At 42.9% G+C, this 17,558-nt stretch overlaps 3 protein-coding genes across 8 annotated transcripts; 1 reads left to right on the top strand and 2 right to left on the bottom strand.

Moving 5' to 3' along the window:
* Positions 1 to 48: 48 nt before the first annotated feature.
* Positions 49 to 3,651, bottom strand: LOC120665631 (sm-like protein LSM5). Its single transcript, XM_039945244.1, has 4 exons — positions 3,453 to 3,651; positions 3,163 to 3,286; positions 548 to 620; positions 49 to 452 (listed from the first exon to the last, which is right to left on the bottom strand). Exons 1-4 carry the CDS (start codon positions 3,487 to 3,489, stop codon positions 420 to 422), a joined length of 267 nt encoding a protein of 88 aa, XP_039801178.1. The 5' UTR covers positions 3,490 to 3,651; the 3' UTR covers positions 49 to 419.
* A 2,488-nt stretch (positions 3,652 to 6,139) lies between these two features.
* Positions 6,140 to 9,423, top strand: LOC120665629 (probable folate-biopterin transporter 7). 5 transcript variants are annotated; one of them, XM_039945243.1, is made up of 4 exons: positions 6,140 to 6,734; positions 7,960 to 7,981; positions 8,070 to 8,130; positions 8,265 to 9,423. In XM_039945243.1, exons 1-3 carry the CDS (start codon positions 6,458 to 6,460, stop codon positions 8,086 to 8,088), a joined length of 318 nt encoding a protein of 105 aa, XP_039801177.1. In that variant the 5' UTR covers positions 6,140 to 6,457; the 3' UTR covers positions 8,089 to 8,130; positions 8,265 to 9,423. The 5 variants fall into 5 exon arrangements, 4 of the variants coding, with proteins under 4 accessions (XP_039801177.1, XP_039801176.1, XP_039801174.1 ...); XM_039945242.1 differs by having other exon boundaries at positions 8,070 to 9,423; XM_039945241.1 differs by having other exon boundaries at positions 6,149 to 6,734; positions 7,960 to 8,130.
* A 736-nt stretch (positions 9,424 to 10,159) lies between these two features.
* LOC120665628 (carbon catabolite repressor protein 4 homolog 4-like) lies at positions 10,160 to 15,355 on the bottom strand. 2 transcript variants are annotated; one of them, XM_039945238.1, is made up of 10 exons: positions 15,112 to 15,355; positions 14,935 to 15,020; positions 14,777 to 14,826; positions 14,625 to 14,674; positions 13,827 to 13,896; positions 12,913 to 13,034; positions 12,488 to 12,597; positions 11,609 to 11,759; positions 11,313 to 11,460; positions 10,160 to 10,641 (listed from the first exon to the last, which is right to left on the bottom strand). In XM_039945238.1, exons 2-10 carry the CDS (start codon positions 15,002 to 15,004, stop codon positions 10,351 to 10,353), a joined length of 1,062 nt encoding a protein of 353 aa, XP_039801172.1. In that variant the 5' UTR covers positions 15,005 to 15,020; positions 15,112 to 15,355; the 3' UTR covers positions 10,160 to 10,350. The 2 variants fall into 2 exon arrangements, with proteins under 2 accessions (XP_039801172.1, XP_039801173.1); XM_039945239.1 differs by lacking the exons at positions 14,625 to 14,674; positions 14,777 to 14,826; positions 14,935 to 15,020; positions 15,112 to 15,355 and adding an exon at positions 14,500 to 14,566.
* Positions 15,356 to 17,558: the final 2,203 nt, after the last annotated feature.

Genomic DNA, 17,558 nt, shown 5'->3' with positions numbered 1-17,558 from the left:
GCTGCAAACAAATGTAACTATTGCCGATAAAACTTCAATTTGTCAGGCTTCAGCAATCTAGGGATTTAATCCATAACTCGGATTCACATACAAATGTAACTATTGCCGATAAAACTTCAATTTGCCAGGCTTCAGCAATCTAGGGATTTAATCCATAACTCGGATTCACGATGATGATGAGCATCGGAATCAGCATAGCCAATCATATAAGCATATGCAAGTCCCTCTACCGAGAGGTCAGTAAGTTCAATACAGGAGAGAGCTTCCAAGTTGACAGACTTGCTAACGAATTTCGGTACAATCACGAACAGGAGAGACACATTTGAGGTGAGAAAACATTCAATGCTTCTGACCAACATAAGGTGCAGAGTTCACCAAGCTGCCTTCGCCTCAAATCGTCACTGGGAAGCACAAGCTCATTACACATCGGGTGGTGAACCACCAGGAACCAACTGTGACAGGACACACAATTGTGTTAGACATGGCACTTGGCATTAGACAGCAATGAAAGCACTTAACATAAGCAATATTTAATCGAGATCCTTACAATGGCTATGTTGTTGCCGTTCAGCAGTATCTGGTCAAGTTTTGTAATGCGACGCCCTTCAGCCGTGTATTCACTGCAGAACAAGACAATAAACTGGTTCAAAAGAGCAATTGCACTAAATCATTAATAGGGCAGGCGAACAAATCAGATCTAAGTAAACTTGAGTGTAGCAAATTCAAGTTTTAGAGGAAAACAGAGAGCAGCCAATATCAACATTTTGAATCAAAGAAACACAAACCTCCCCTGTACTTTCAAAAAATTACAGAGAATGTTACTATGATGAGTTGCAAGACACTGGCTTCGGGAAACTGGACAATGCACCTAGTAAGACATTAAAAGGGTGTTCTTCTGGAATGTTGCAGCTTATGTACAGAATTGGCAAAGCAAACAAATTAAGCCTTTTGCTGGTAGGAAGGAGTTTGATGTGTAGGAATTGGTTTCTCTAAATCTGGAGTTTTGAATCATTTAACTAGATCTGACTGCAATGGCAAGCTATCCTTGGTTGCATCTCTGTTGGCTTTCACTAATAAGCTTGGAGCATCCTTACGGGCAGGGGAGGACCCAGGGCTCAGCGACCCTGGGCGCTTGCCCGGGCTCCCAGGTGAGCAGAAGGGCACCTGCACGGCTCAGGGAAAAAGAAATACCATGTACATAAGCCCAGAATAGATGGTCAATGCACACAACAAGCACAAATTAATCTAAGTACAGATGGGCACAGTATTGTCGCCCACGCTCCAAAACTTTTCTGGGTCAGCCACTGCTTACAGGTGGAGTTTTCTTGGACAAGATGGGGTCATGGTCTCCCCCTTCCCAATTAAAAGTCCTGAATGCTATGGTTCTCTCATTAAGTAGATACTAACTGGGCAGTCGAGTAAAGAGCCCTGTAACATAGCTCTCAAACAACAGTGGTAAGATTAACTATCTCCTAGACATTGTTCAAGCTCAGCCCTTCGACATAGCTTTTTCATATAAGTCATATCCAAACCTAGACACTGTTCAAGCTCAGCTCTATAGGCCCTGTTTGTTTCCGCTTTTCTGAGAATCAGGATTCTGAGATAAGCCTGCTGCCTGGAGAATCGGCTGTCTGAATAAGCTGGGTGTTTGGCAATCCTGATTATTTTGAGTCGATTCTCTGAGTTGAGTGGTAAAATGTCTGAAATGCCCTTGAGGCTGATGATATCTCATTTTTTTGCTGAATACAAACAGAATTCAATAATTTTTATATTTTTTAAGTATCTTAACTACATAATTATATTACTATTAGATCAAATAGATTAATGTCACAAATTATATTTCTAAACTACGATTACATAAATGGGATAAATGCTCACGATTATCTACAAAGGAAGATTGCAATCCTTAAGTAATGTTGGAAAAAGGAACAATCTTGGAGGCGTGTCCTGCACAATCTCACGCGGATTGAAAGGCATGTCCTCCGCGTGGTCGGTGGAGGCGTGGCACCATGGTGCACGCGTGGCTGGAGGTGGAGGCGCACCAGCTCCACCCGGCGGCCGCCGCTGTCGTGATGGATCTCGCGCCGGAGCAGGTACCTGGAGGAGCCGACGGCGCGGGATCTCGAGCGTGGGCGCCAGGAGGAGCCGATGGCACGGGATCTCGAGCGTGGGCGAACGACGCGGAATCTCGAGCGCAGGAGAGGCCATCTCCCGAAGGCGGCGCAGAAGGGGGCCGCCGTAGGTGAGGGGGCGCAGCGCCAGGAGGGGCTTGCCGGCGGTAGGGAGGGAACGGATCTGAGGGGCTTGCCGGGGGTCGCGCTCGACAGGGGGCGCACGGGGACCGGGGGTATCGGGGGGAAAGCCGCTCGCTTCTGGGGTACGCGACTCGGGAGACGCGGTGGGAAGAATCCCCCTTTCACGTTGTATCCGTGATTTTGGGAGAAGCCGCGATTCACATAATCGAGAAATAAGCAGGCCGTTTGGGTGGGATTTTGGATTATTTCCATCTAGAATCTGATTATAAGTGGAAACAAACACCCCCATAACAAAAATCTCAACACACAATTCACAGGATTAGCTATATTTATGAAATTGTCCAAGCTCCACCACTATGACGCAATGAGCCCAGGACATTTTTGCACTAAAAATTTAATCACAGCCTGGTGATGGTCTGAACTAAACTGAAAAATAAACTCAAAACAAGAGAACATGAAACAACATAAACGAACAGAGAGTGAGGTATAAGGGTTTGGAGTGATTTACGAAGAAGTACTCGGTGATGTCCTTTCTCATTAAAATTAAGTCATATACAAACCCAGCAATGCGTTGCTCTGAACTACCCTCTATAACAAAGATCTCGAAGCACAATTGAAGTTGTACAAGCTCTGCCAATTTGATGCAATGAGCACAAGCGACATTTTTGCACTAAACATTTAGACAATATTAGCTATAACCTATGAAATTGTCCGAGCTCCGCCACTTTGATGCAATGAGCAGCGACATTTTTCACTAAAAAATTAGTCACAACAGGGTGAGAAAGTGGTCTGAACTAATAAACTGAAAATAAACCTAACCAAACAAGAGTAGCCCTTAGAACACGAAACAGCGTAAAAGAGCGAGCAGAGACTAGGGTTTAGGGGTTTGTAGTGATTTTTCACATACTACTCGGTGACGTCCTCCAGCACCATGTTGACGTAGACGTCGAAGCCGCAGAGGGTGCCGACGAGCTCCTTGTCCCCCTTCATGATCACCCAGATCTTGGACCCGATGCAGCGGTCGATCAGCTCTGCTCACCGCACCGATCCGCGCATCGAAGGAAGCCGCACACGCCATGCAAAAGCAAACTGCCGATTCAACAACTCGGACCACCAAAAAAAAAAGGCATAATGCGTAATAAACAAGCGAACCGCGAGCCACCGCTCGATGTAAAGCGAGGCTCTTCCGTAGCGCACCTGAGGGGAGGAGCTGGGAGGGGTTGTTCTGGGACATGGCGCCGCCCCCGGTGGACCGGTAGTGACGAGGAAGGTCGGGGTCGGTGGGCGACGGCGAGGGTGCGACCGGGACGGCGGACGACGACGGGAACGGCGGCGGCGCGGAGATTGGGGAAGTTTGGCTTCTGCGTTGGGTGGCACTACTTTTTTTTGGGTGGGTCCTACCACTACTCTTACGGCCCGTAGTCGATTCGTGCCGAGGTGGGGCACAGCCGCGCAGAGGAGCCGAGCGTGTATTCCCCGTCGTCCGATCAATCAGTGGACGGCGCGTATCGCAGCGTTGGGCACCGGGATCTGAGCTGGACCGAGCCGAGAAGCGGCCTAGTTCATTTGGAGCCCAATAGATAGTTTGGGCCGGTCCATTCCACCCCGAAAACTCAAGCGGCTTTTTTATTTTTATATTTTTTAAAAACGTTTTTTACAGAAATATATTTTCGGTTTCATATTTTACAGTTTTATACCGCTCGGTAGGGGGCGGCAGGGACCTACATGTAAATAAATATATATTTTTTGCGCGGAGGCCCCTGGCGGGAGCCTGCCGCCCGGCAGGGGGGCGGCAGGCTCCCCCAATATAAAAGCTAAGCCCCTTCCCTCGCACCCTCATTTCCTGCCCACGAGATCCAGAGAGGGGAGAGGGAGAGAGGAGATGTGAAGGAGGTAATTCCACTGGTGAAGCCCTGCCGGATTTTGAATCCGAACCGCAGGTAACCAATATTTCTCGTTATAGGCGTACTACTTATAGTCGTCAACTCCCAGAAATCCTCATTAGTTTCCCAGGAAGTTAAGGTATGAACCGTAAGTAAATGGGTCTTTGGATTCACATTGAACTTTCTGTGAAGACATTTCCGTATGAACTCAAAACTCCTCTCTAGGGATTTATCTAGACTGCACTGTCTTCTTTCCAATGCTGATAGATTTACTCTATAGAAATCATGAATAATTCTATAGAAGTCACCGTAATGAACTTGAAACGCCACCTTGCTCGACATATCTGGCCATCCAAAGACTTTATTTTAATTAATCTAATATCTAGAAACATGGTATGACTTCAATTATAACCACTAATCCGAACCCTAAGTGCTTGCAATAATAAAAAATACTAATCATAGAATTAAATATATAAAAAATTTCAATGAGAAAGTTGAGAAATATTAGTTACCTGCGGTTCGGATCCAAAATCCGGGGCTTCGCCGGTGGAATTACCTCCCTCACCCCTCCTCTCTCCATCTCCCCTCTCTGGATCTCGTGGGGCATGAAATGAGGGTGCGAGGGAAGGGGCTCAGCTTTTATATTTGGGGGGGACCTGCCGCCCCTCCACCGGGCGGCAGGCAGCCTGCCGCCCCCCGCCAGGGGCCTCCGCGCAAAAAAATTATATTTATTTATATGTAGGCCCCTGCCGCCCCCCTGCCGGGCGGTAGGGGTATAAAACTGTAAAATATGAAACCGAAAATATTTTTATGTAAAAAACATTTTTAAAAAATATAAAAATAAAAAAAGCCGCAAAACTCAAAGTCCTTCAGTTACGCTTAAAGATGGGCTTGGCCTGATGCACATATCAACAAACGCTAGCATTAATCACAAAACAAAAACCACCTGCGTCGCAAATGGGTTGAGGATATAGACAAGCCAGTATTGTTCTGTTATTTTGAATTATGAGGCAACTCAGTACCTGCTCTTTGTTATATGGTACTCCGTCCGTTCCAAATACACATAGCGTATATTTGATACATAGTAAACATTAAATATATTTAGATTTGCTAAAAAGATCTGTAATTTAGAACGAACGAAGTATGTTTGACCGGCATTTTATGAGTGCTTTTGCGACTCTCTCTCTCTCTCACTGCAGAGCACTACTCTCATTTCGTACTTATTAATTAACTTGCGTTTAGGGTCATCCTTGGAATGACTTTTGGTGCTTTTTTACTGCTAATTGTTGGTTTCTCCGGAACAAATATGCGAGTCTAGAAGCCCAAAATGGGATCAAACTTTAGCTGTTTGCTCACATGTTACGTTGTTGCAAACGTTAGGTTTTGAAACCTTTGCACGTTGTAGCAACTTGCAACAACACCAAACGAATCGACTTAGTGCTGGTGGTCTTTAAATTTTGGAACAAGAAGCAATCTTGATTCTTGTGCAAACCTGTTTCTTTAACAGAGCAACCAAGAATCAGATGATGGATTGCTTCCCCTTTTTGCTGCACAAAGCACAATCAGCATTGTCTTGCATGGATGTGAGCAACCAGTAGAAGAGTTTTACGAGCCAAGCAAGATATTAGGACGAGTACATTGCTACATGTGCAGTCTCCATGTTATCTCATGCAAAATCATATAGAATTTTTTTTATTAAATGTCAGAGAGAGTGTGGCGAGAGAACAAAGTGGTTATTTCGTGAGACAACCATCTCATAGGCTAAAATTTAAAACTATAAGACCACTTTCTCACCATTATACGAGTTGTATTATCATTCAACTTACAATATTTTTTTTCTATGCACAAGTGAAATTACTATGAGTCAGTTTATAAGACAATCTATTATATGTATTGCATGTTACGTCGTCTTAATTAAGATGACATGATAATTCATGAGACCGCATATTAGATATTTAGACTAGACCGGTTCATAGTAATAGCTCATCAACATGATTGCGGGCCCCTGAAAAATCCAGCGTGGCTACACGCTGAGCCCATCCGTGGCGTTCGGTTTATGCTGCCGCGGAGGCGGAGAGCTCCAGAGCTCTAGAACTCCCGCCGCGTGCTCACCTTCCCCTCGCACCGTGAATCCGCTGCGCCAATAATAAATTCCGGCGAAACTAATCAAATCCCTCCCCCTTTGTACGTGTCCTCGTACGCGGGGGTGGGAGAACCCACCAGCTCACAGTGCCTTCCCCTCTTGGATCGGGAGGAGCGGAGCCGACGCGAGATTCGGATTTGAATTCCGACGGTTGGGGGAGGAACAGGTGGGTCGCCATGGAGAAGGAGGAGAAGGTGGCGGCGGAGGCTGCCGCGGCGGAGGCCAGGCGGCGGCTGGTGATCGGGGTCGGGTTCTGGGTGCAGGGGTTCCGGCTGTTCCCGTGGCTGGGCGTCAACTTCTTCCTCAAGGACGGCATGGGCGTCGCCGCCTCCTCCCTGCAGATCCTCCAGGCCTCCGCCAACCTGCCCATGGTCGCCAAGCCGCTCCTCGGCCTCCTCTCCGACGCCGTTCCCATACGCGGGCACCGGCGCCTGCCTTACGTCGCCATCGGCGGTACGCCCACTCCTCCATTCCCCTTCACTAATCTGCTCCTGCATTTCTTGCCCAGATCCCAAACCCACCTCTGCCGTTACCAATTCACGTCGTCGTCATATCATTCTCCTCTTAATTTTCCAGAACTTATGTAAAAAATTGCCCCCCGAATCCTTTTTTCGGAATTTTTGAATTGTATGTATCTTGTTTATTGTTCTTGGTCAATCCCACTAAGATGGAATTTTGCATGAATTTTGCACTGTATTTGTTATTTTGTCAATAGAGTATGCTAGCGGTCAGTGAGGAATGTGAATATGCAATAGCATCTCTCGATCTCTCCTTTTGCGCTGTCTTCACAGTGACAGAGTTACCACCCTTGGATCTTTTACATTCTTTTCTCTCATGTTGTTCGTACATGTTTGTCCCATAGCAATTGACACCACCGCAAAGAATATGCTTACGCACCGCCCTGTCCTCTTGATTCTTCTCCCCCGTTCTGTTCTCTTTCACCTTTTTCTTTTTTCTTCTAATTACCATTCGCCTTTTCCTTCTTTTCTGAATTGCCTTTCAAAAAGCAACAACTTTTACACGGTGCTCCACCAAATTTGCTCTTGTATTAATATTACGCGTTCACAAATCATCAAAGCAAGAAAGTTCCCAACCCGAATAGATCACGCATGAGTGCATGAGTGTGCTGTCAACTTTTGATGTAATCCTTGCTGTCCATCTCAAAATGTCTTCTTGCACACGACAAGCATCATGATGAAATTCCATAAAGATGGTGAAGCATCTTGTTCCAATGGACCCGAAACATAAAGCTGTAGACGCACGGATCATAATTTTAGTCTAGGTTTCTACTTACAAATACCATACTAACAATTAGGTAACATCACTCAAGTCTTTGTATTTCAGTTCAGTTTAGCCTACTTAGCTTCATGAGTAAATCGCATCAGTTGAGTAACAAAAAATATGACTAGGGAGATAACCAACAGAAGAAGCTAATTGAATCCAAAGGACTGAAGCTTCATACCAAGAGATCTTGATAGGACAAAAATTGAAAACTAATAGGCACAGCAGACGATCGCTTCCAGGCACCAAAGGACATTTCTGTAACTTTTAAAACCATAAATATCAGTACCAATGACTCCATTCTCCAAAAAATGCTTACAATATATTGCACTACTACTGTTTATTACTGGAGTGAAAATTATCATGCTAACCTGCCTTTTCATTGTTTTGGTTGCAGCTCTCTTGCAGGCAGTTTCATGGTTAGCCATTTCCCTTTGGCCAGCTATTTCCCTTCCAGTTCTTACCATTTTTCTCCTCTTGAGCAACTTTGGTGCTTCCATTTGTGAGGTTGCCAATGATGCCATAGTAGCAGAGGCTGGGAAGCAAGTGACCTCTTCCTCAGGGTCAAGTCAGCTTCAATCCTTTGCTTGGATGTTTGGCTCCTCTGCTGGTGCTTTAGGAAATCTCCTTGGTGGCGTTGCTCTCAGTTATTTTTCTCCCAAAATCATGTTTCTGTTTTTTGCAATCCTTCTCGTGATCCAGTTCTTCACAACTGTGGCTATACCTGAGAGCTCCCTCAGACTCCCAAAGGCAGCTACCAATCTATCGGCACTCACCAGCATCCGTAAGCAAGTCAAAGAGCTGTCATGTGCCCTGTGTATGCCTGAAATGTTTTGGTCAATCATATGGTTTACATTATCGTACACTGTCATACCTTTTCTACTTGGGACCATGTTCTTCTATTAGACTGAAGTGTTAAGACTAGACTCATCAGTTATCGGCTTATCAAAGGTGTTTGGGCAAGTGGCACTCTTGGCCTGGAGCATGTCATACAACAAATACTTCAAAACAATGTCTGCCCGTAAGGTCCTATCAGTTCTGCAGTTTGCCTTAGCACTCGTAATGTTGTCGGATGTGTTGTTCGTTCAGGGAATATACAGGAAGATCAGAATACCAGACTCCATATACACAATTATCTTCTCCGGGTTGTTTGAGGGTCTTATGTTTTTCAAGGTGCTACCCTTCAGTGTCCATATTGCAAAACTTTGCCCTGCTGGTTGTGAGGGATCAGTAATGGCCTTCGTTATGTCTGCACTTGCCCTTGCCACTATCGTCAGTGGCTATCTTGGAGTTGTTCTTGCTGCTTTCATGGGAGTATCTGGAGATGATTTTTCGGCACTGCCTGCTTGCCTGTTGATTGAAGCTGCATGCACAATGCTACCATTGTGTTGCTCGTCATTGATCAAAGAGAGAAGAGAAAAGGAGAAGAAAAAAGAATAGACTACATATATATATCATCTGGAGGTGGTGTAATGGTGACTGTCGGGCTTTACCCTAACCTTTTTTGGCCAGTTCAATTCTATAAAGTCATCACCTCCGGAAGAAAGAAAATAGAAGATTCGATCCATCAGGTGCTAAATCCTCTAAGGCTTCACCAGAACTATCGTCTAGCAAAGAGCTTATATGTACATACAAGTTAGCTGCCATTCTTCTACAGATCAATTATTACTTTTATGTAACTAGTTTTCATACGTTGTTTAATGTACCTTGGTTTGCTTGTTACATGTGTTCTACATGGACAGTTCGATTTGCATATGTTGCGCCAATACCAATGTTTGTGCGCCTCTCCCACAAAATGTAATCTAGTGGCCATACTGTTTGACGATTGGTTATATGTACCTATGTTCATTGTTATGTCTAATATGTGGCCTCCTGAAGAAAATAGAGAAGATCATAGAGAAGATCATAGAGAAGAAAATAGGCAAGATGCTGCAATGATCTTATCGGCTTGCTGTGTTGCTTCTTGAAAATGGGAAAACCCGGTAGTGTTCTGCTGTAGCCGTTGCAAAATGTTTTTGAGATATGCTGCTGGCTTCTGAAATTTTGGTAGTTCCTTTTACAACTCACTTGTCATAACACCACTCACATATTTGTTATCCAGAATCAGTCATCCCTGCTCTTTTGTAAGCACGATCTGATAAGATTTCAAGAAACACATGAAGTTATTCTTGCTAAAACATTTGGTAGTATACAGGTGCGTTCCGATCAAAAAAAAAACATTTGGTAGTCAAAGGTTGTAGGGAGTTCACAATGCAACATGGCTGCTTGCTGTTTCACTGAAATAGTGAAATAATAAAGATCTAACTGTCATGCTCAGCGCGCAACTACACTGGATGTACATAGTGATCGACTTTCATCTTAAAAACCTTGACCGAAAAATTGCACTTTGGATTCATGATGTTTCCAAGCTGTGCCATTACCATCCATAGATGCAAATGTGCCCCCAATGGACTGGGTCATGATCTTAGTTCAGCCATGTCCATTCACAGTACCATACTAATAGAATCTATTTAACATATACTAACCTGCTATTCTGTTTCAGCCAGGTTATTTGAACCCTTGTGATTCATGGTTGTGCAAGGGAGTCGTACGTATGGTTGTATGCACACATATTAAACTATAAATAACAAATAATAATTGGTACTAATTGCTCTTGGCTCTACAAGGGAAAAAAAAAGGAAATGCGCCTTCCGATATTACACTTTGAATCTGAAGCCTGAACTGTGCAAACAAATCAAATATTCAAAGCCACTTTCTATTGCAGTTGGAAAAGCGACATGCCTGTGTACTATCTGTTAAGTACAAGAAAATCAGCACCAATTGGTAAATGATCACTAGGATGTTGAAAGTTGGGCAGACCTCCTTGCACATCAGCAGAATCCCCTCGTGGCAAGCAAAGTAGGCTAGTAGGTTTTATTGAACTACCGTTCGACAAGAATATGTAGTCCAGTGTACCAGTAAAACCAGGAGTGTAGTTTGTGAACTCTGGCTCTCCTCCATTCGCAGCATAAAGGCTGCGTAACTTGATCAGAGCTTCATCTGTAGATTCTAAGTTGGCTGATACAAGATAATTGTATACCTGAAAATTGCAGTACTTAATCAAATGAGCTGGGACTGTTTGACAGATTATGTTCATCGTAAAACCAATATGCCACACACGATGACTGGATTAAATTGAGCTACTATGCAAAGTTTCTGATATCGTTCAGTGGAGCATGGATCTGCAGCTATGTCCATTCATTATAAGATGTTTTACATGCCATGTGGTCCATACATGCCTCAACAAAATGTAATACACTCAATAATAGGATTGAAAAAGAAAAGACTCAGAGCAACTCCAAGAGACTCTATATTTTTCCTCATTGTTAGGAATAGAGCTTTTGATGAAAAAAATACCCTCCAACAGCTTCTTTAAGTGGTTTTCCAAATGTATCCATCCTCCATTACGCATTTCTCGCTAGCCAAAGATGGATAACGAAAATGGCTTTCTAAAGTATACACAAGATATAGAAAGTCTTTTGGAGAGTGAAAACATATAGAAAGTGATTTTTATGCAGAAGGCTCTCCAAAGGATATTTAGAGAGTAAAATTTAGAAAAACTCTTGGAGATGCTCTCAGAATCACCTCTATAATAAGATGGTTCTACCTACACTTTGTATTACGCTAGATAACAAGAATAGCAAAAGCACAACATGATGCTCTTTTAAGTAAGTCAGCTTCAAAAGGCAATGAAATAAATGCAAGGCATACCTTGTCGCCTGGGGTTGAATTAAAGTCGCCAGCAATGATCACTGAAGGTTTACAATTAAATTTATTTGAGATGAGTTGCTCAAACTGAGAGACTCTTGAAAGAAGATATTTTGCCTGAGCCAACTTTACATCAATCCATTCTGGGTCCCTACAGAATTATGCATCAACCAGAAATTTACACGTTTGTTGGAAACTGCTGTCAACAAATACAGCTAAGATCAAATACAACAAAAAGATACAGTGAATTATGAAAGCATCTTCCAAAGAGAGTGGAAATTTCTGGTTGTTACACTTGCCAATAAATATGTGTATTCGCCACGATTAAAATGTGATCACAAGGATCACTGAGCTTGAAAGCTGCGAGTAAACCAACACAGTCACGCTTCAATCTTATGCGTGGATCATTTGGATCTCCACGCTTGCTATTATCTGGCTTTGCATTCGTGTCTGACAAAGAGAAAAAAAAACAGCATGGAGTATTAACGTCAAGCATCAAACCAGGGAAGAGATAATAAAAGTCTACATACAGGAAAAAGCTACAGCCTGAGATTGGGGTAGTCTGTCTACTCGCTAGAAACTGATATGCAATGCATCTCCAACGATAGATTTATTAAGAGCTTACAAAACAAAGAACAACCCGTTCTAACATATACTCCCTCCATCCTGAAATACAAGATATTTTGGTTTGTCCTAAGTCAAATTGTTCTAAGTTTGATCAAATTTACAAAAAAGAGTAATAGTATTTTGAATGTCAAATAAGAATAATTAGATTCATTATTTTTTCTTGAATATGCAAAAGATTTGCGCATCTTTGTAATTAAGGTAGAAGAAAGTAACCATACAAATGACGCGCTTTTTGAAAGCGCCCTAGGAGGTCAACAGGAATAGCCGGAGCTGCTGGACCGTCCTAGCATACAACAGATTCAGGATTCGATATTACACAAGATATACCACCGAAGTATACGCAGCGGAGCAACCTAAGAGGGTTTAGATTCATTATGAAATGTATTTTCATATTTATTTATTTGATGTGCTAGATGTTAACACTCTTCTCTATAAATTTGGTCAAACTTAGACTACTTTGACTTAGGACAAACCAAAATGTCTTATATTTCAGGACGGAGGGAGTAACTTGCAAGTAACATGTTATTATACTCAGATATAGCTCCTATTACCTTCTTCTGGTGAAGAATTATTTGGCGGGGCACTATGTACATGATCACTATGAACATATTTTTCCACTAAATCATTGTAATGTATTCCTTCTTTCTGCACCAGTTCCGCACTGCAAAGGTAACAGAGTCAAAAAAAAAGGAGGGGGGATGAAGGAAAAATACTTCTGCATTGTACACCAAATTCGCAAATGTACTAGAAAACCCAACATTTCCCATATCAGACTTTCAAGATCATTAGTCAATTATTCACAGGATATGTGTTCCCAAATTGAAGACCAGAACTGATGATGATCAGTTTTCATGTGACCAACAGTAATAAATTGGATGCAAGAGAACTCATATGTTGATGGCTGAAGTTTAGCATTGCTTCTTCCTGAGATCACTAACTGTTGTGACATATATAACAATCAAGGGAATATCAGTACCTTTTTGTTTTATAGAATATACCACAGCCATCCTGTTTATCTCCAGATCTCTGAATGTAAATACTTGAATATCCAGAATTTTCCATATTTTTCTTGTAGAAGGTATCGTACTCATCCAACTCCTGTGAGAGTCACATGAATTATTTATTGCTTTACTTACAAGCATGAGCAAGAAGAGAATCGTTCCACACAATAGAATGATCATGAACAGTAGCTATGCCAGCATCCCATAAAATCTTGTGCACAAAATAGGAAAAGAATAATTTTGCACAACATGCAATAGAGTTGGAATCTAATTGGACAAAAACAGGGTCCAGTTTGTTAAATCAAGACATACCAACCTAACGTTACATGACAAACCCCTACCGGGCTACGTATGCGTGCCATCTAGTGAGGGGATGGAATCGCTTCAAAAGATTTTAAAAAAAGAAAGAAAACACCACCATTACTATAAGCCTCTTTATCAGTATAAGCACATGTATCGTATCATGCAATAAGCAAATGAAGTAAACTGTGGTACCTGTAATCGCCCCTCGGTGCCAAGGAACAGAAGGAGAAGGTGTAGACAGAAGATAAAGACAGGAAAGCAAGGAGTACAGAGAGGACTCAGAGGAGGACAGGAAAAGATGTGGGGCACAAGATGGCACACACAAGGTAGCATCTAAATTTGGTCAGATATGCCAATTCAGCACAATTTTTTGGTTTTCTTCCTATTCATTCTCTACAAAAATTTAGGGCACTATAAAAACCTATATAGGAGTAATTATTAAAAATAAAATTTGAGCCTGAAAAGCCAACATACTGTGCAAAGTGACTGTAAACACTATACAGTACTTTATATGATCACACAGGCACACGATGACAAAACATAAATGAGTGTAATTATTAGTTGAAAGTTCACAATGAGGACCCACCTGTATACACATGAGGTCAGCATCAAAACTCTTGAGTTCTGTTAGAACAGCTTTGGATCGAGATTTCCACCTATTTTCCAAACATGAAAGAGAAACATAAGTCAGGGGCAGGAAAAAGAACATGATTGTGATGCTCAAGTGTATCCCCTCCCCCCAACCCAAGCCCACACCCACCATGATAGGCAGAATATTTACAGAAGTTAAAAGCAAGCTTGACGGTAGTAACATCTTTAACATAAATTTAAATAGTTTTTTATGTCAATACAGATGTAAGGACATCATAGTGTAAAGCTTGTTAGTGAAACCATTGATGGCATCTCCAGAAAGTTTGCTGAATGGGAACAGACTAAAACATATGATTCAAATAACTACATAAATGCTATAATTTTGTAATTCCCCCAAGTGAACTTGGGGCTAAACAGTGAAATTATGAAGGGACAGATAGCTACCCATGGGCAGGCAGATATGTCCCATATTGTCTATATATGTTGCAAGAATTCAATACTATAAATTTGCGAGCAAAATCTAAATGTCGTATTGCTTTGCAAACACGCTTTTTAGTTTGATCATGTTTTGCTGGGGCATCATTCATGGCACCAAATTCATGTATATATAAATATCATTTTGTTCCACTTATGAAGCATAGTTCAAGTAAGACATGGAATGGTTAGACCTGAAAAAAATTCCATTCCTTCCTTTGTCAGACACCATGACTATACAGCATTATGTTGGAATCATATGTAGTACCATGGTTGCATGGAAAAATCCAACAGAACAGCTAGTCAATCAAGAGCTTACTTGAGGCACGCAGATGGAGAATGCGGGAAAAATGAACTCTTAACATAAACCTGCAAAGCAGAGCAAATTATTAGGCGCGGGTGGATGGCAACGCACCAGCATCAATCTAAGCCCAAAAGCTAAGCAACATCAGCAAGTAAGCACTGCCACACCTGGGCCAAGATGTTGTAGGAGACCAGCCGGAACTGATACCCCGCAGCCCCTGTAACCAAAACCCGAAACGAATGTTAACATCAATCGCACCGGAGTTCCACTGTTGCAAGCATTACTGATTAGCTTCGTTTAGGATTTCAGGCTGACGGGTACTGACCGGCATCGGTTTGGGATTCAGATTGCTCCGTGGGGAGGGGGGCGAACCTGGGGGGCGCCTGCGTACTCATCCGTCGCTTGCAAACCCTGATTCGATCGCGGATCCGCTGAATCGTTAGAACTGAGGAGGCAATAGAGGAAGGAAGGAGCTGGGGTTAGGGATGCGGAGGGCCCTCACGGGAGACAGGGAAGCCGGCGGCCGCCGGGAGGAAAGGGGTGGCGCGGATCTCGAGCAGCGACGGAAGAGGAAGAGAGGGAGGGAAGCCGTCCACGCCGTCTGGGGTTTTAGCATCGGTGGTGGTGGTGCCCTGTTCAGTAGGTTCCGGCTGGTTTCCGGCTATCCGCCGCCGCCGATGAGACGGCTCCGCCTCCGCCTCCGCCGATGACGATGTTGGAATCTGATCTGGTAAGTGGTCCCACCTGTCAGTAAGGCTACGGTCCACGCTTGTTTACTCTTGCTTTGCTTTAGATGCAAAATTCAAAACTTCAAACTACGGCATCGAATGTGAGCGGCACATGCATGGAGTATTAAATTTAGATGAAATAAAACACTAATTACATAATTTCTTTGTAAATTACGAGACGAATCTAATGAGTCTAATTAGACCATAATTATACACTAAATTACTACGGTAATTTCTACAATAAACATGTGCTAATGACAGATTAATTGGTTTTAGTCATTTGTCTCGTAGTTTACAGACAAATTCTATAACTAATTTTATAATAGTCTATATTTAATACTTCAAATGTGAAAAAATTCTCTTTAAAAAACTTTTACACGGTGATGCAAGATCTTAGTTTTGAAATCGAATCATTTGTAAATGTCATCACTCAAAGGAGGATTTGGACGGCTGAAAACGGTTTGAAACCGCGTGCATGAATGGATCCCTTTAATTTCGATTTATAGTATTTTTCAGATTATGAGGATTTGGACGGTGGACCCTCCATCGCTCCTTGAATAAACGCTAAATAAAAAATTTCAAATCGGTCCAAAAGGACAAGCTCAAAAAAAAAGAGGACATGTTTGAGCTGTATATTAAGCGTGCCTAGAATTTTATATGAATGTTCTTTTTCGGATAATTTACTAGGAAATTGTCTTCGTGGCACTCAAAATACTGGAGGAAAATTGTTGTAAAATCTAAACAATTGAATCTGGTGCCCAAATCCCAAAAAAAAAATTAAGAAGGCCACGTCTCATTGAAAAGGTACAACGAATTTGATTCTTAGTTTTGGGAACGGAAAAAAACAAGTTTGAAGTCTCACTAGAGTTATCTTTTTCTTAGATATAGTTTAATTGTAGTTTCAAACCTACTTCTCCCATTTGTCATCACATTTGTAAGATGTTTCTAGGTTTTCAACCCGTATTCCTTATTTCGATAGTTCTCAAGTTTAAGCCATTCAAACTTTAGAATTCCTTAGAGTTATGTTGCTAGAACCATGTTTCTTCCTATAATTTTAAGTGTCATATTCAAGTTTTGCCAAGTTCTGAGATGCTTTATGGGCAGTTTTACTTGTGTTTTATGACAAAAGTGAATAAGATTTCATCGAACGTCAAGAAACAACAACATAGATGTTGAATATGTGAAATTAGAGCATCATAAGTTAAAAGGAAAAAAACATTTTACTCCGTGTACATAATGTTATATCTCATGTCACTTTTACTCCGATGCTAAAAATGAAGGGATTATGTGCCGAGGGATGTCACGTTTGCATGTGGATTCATCATGATAGGCCCTCAACTGTTTCTTATACTTTATGAACGCAAGTAGCTGCTGCTCTCTGCATTCCACTATAAAATGATCATCATTATGAAAAGATGATCCTGGTACGTAAGCAATGAAAATTTCTTATAATAAGTAAATGATGGGACTTATTCAGCATCTCGATAATATATTTATCTAATGTTATTGATGTCAATATATTTTCTATAAACTTTATAGAAGCTAGAAATTTTGATTTATGGTAAATGAAAACTGTATTTATTTTTGAACAAGGAGTACCCGACCACTTTGCCGAAAAGGCGAAAGGCACCTGAGCAACAGGATCATGGCAAATTGTAATCCCGCGGTCGCAGTCGCCGTTGCTTCGTGAGAGGCTAGCAAGGCAATCACAAATTCACAATTCGAACTCCACAAAGCAACAGGTTCGAGTTCACCAGGGAATCGGGGCTCGGGCACGAGCCAACAAACTACAACAACTAGCCGTTCTGTTATCAGCCTGCACGGGCGGTTAAAACCAAGGCAAATCCAGCAGAGGCCGTACGACATGGCTACAGGCGAGCGGGGATGAACGAACACGGGGGCCACGAGAAGATTTTGAAAACCGAAAGCTGGTGCGATCTCGCTCGCCCGCGGCCCCGGAATTGGACCGGATCCAGCCATCCGCCGCGCGGCGCCGAACGCGCGGCCCTCGCGCGGCTGCCGAGCACGCCGCCACGCCTCCGGAGTCCGGACACCAGCCAAGGGCCAGGGCCCCGTCCGCGGGGCGCGCGGCCGGCTGCCGTGTTGGTGCGTGGGCGCTGGGCGGCAAGGCCCGGGAACGCGGCAGATGGCTTGGCCTGGCTGCCTGGCGCGGGGGTTGCGGCGGGGGCCTCCGCTTCACTGTGTGGTCTCGGTCTGGGCC

Source organism: Panicum virgatum, chromosome 3N (genome assembly GCF_016808335.1).
Source record: "Panicum virgatum strain AP13 chromosome 3N, P.virgatum_v5, whole genome shotgun sequence".
Lineage (NCBI taxonomy): Eukaryota > Viridiplantae > Streptophyta > Magnoliopsida > Poales > Poaceae > Panicum > Panicum virgatum.
This window is presented reverse-complemented; position numbering and strand designations above follow the sequence as displayed.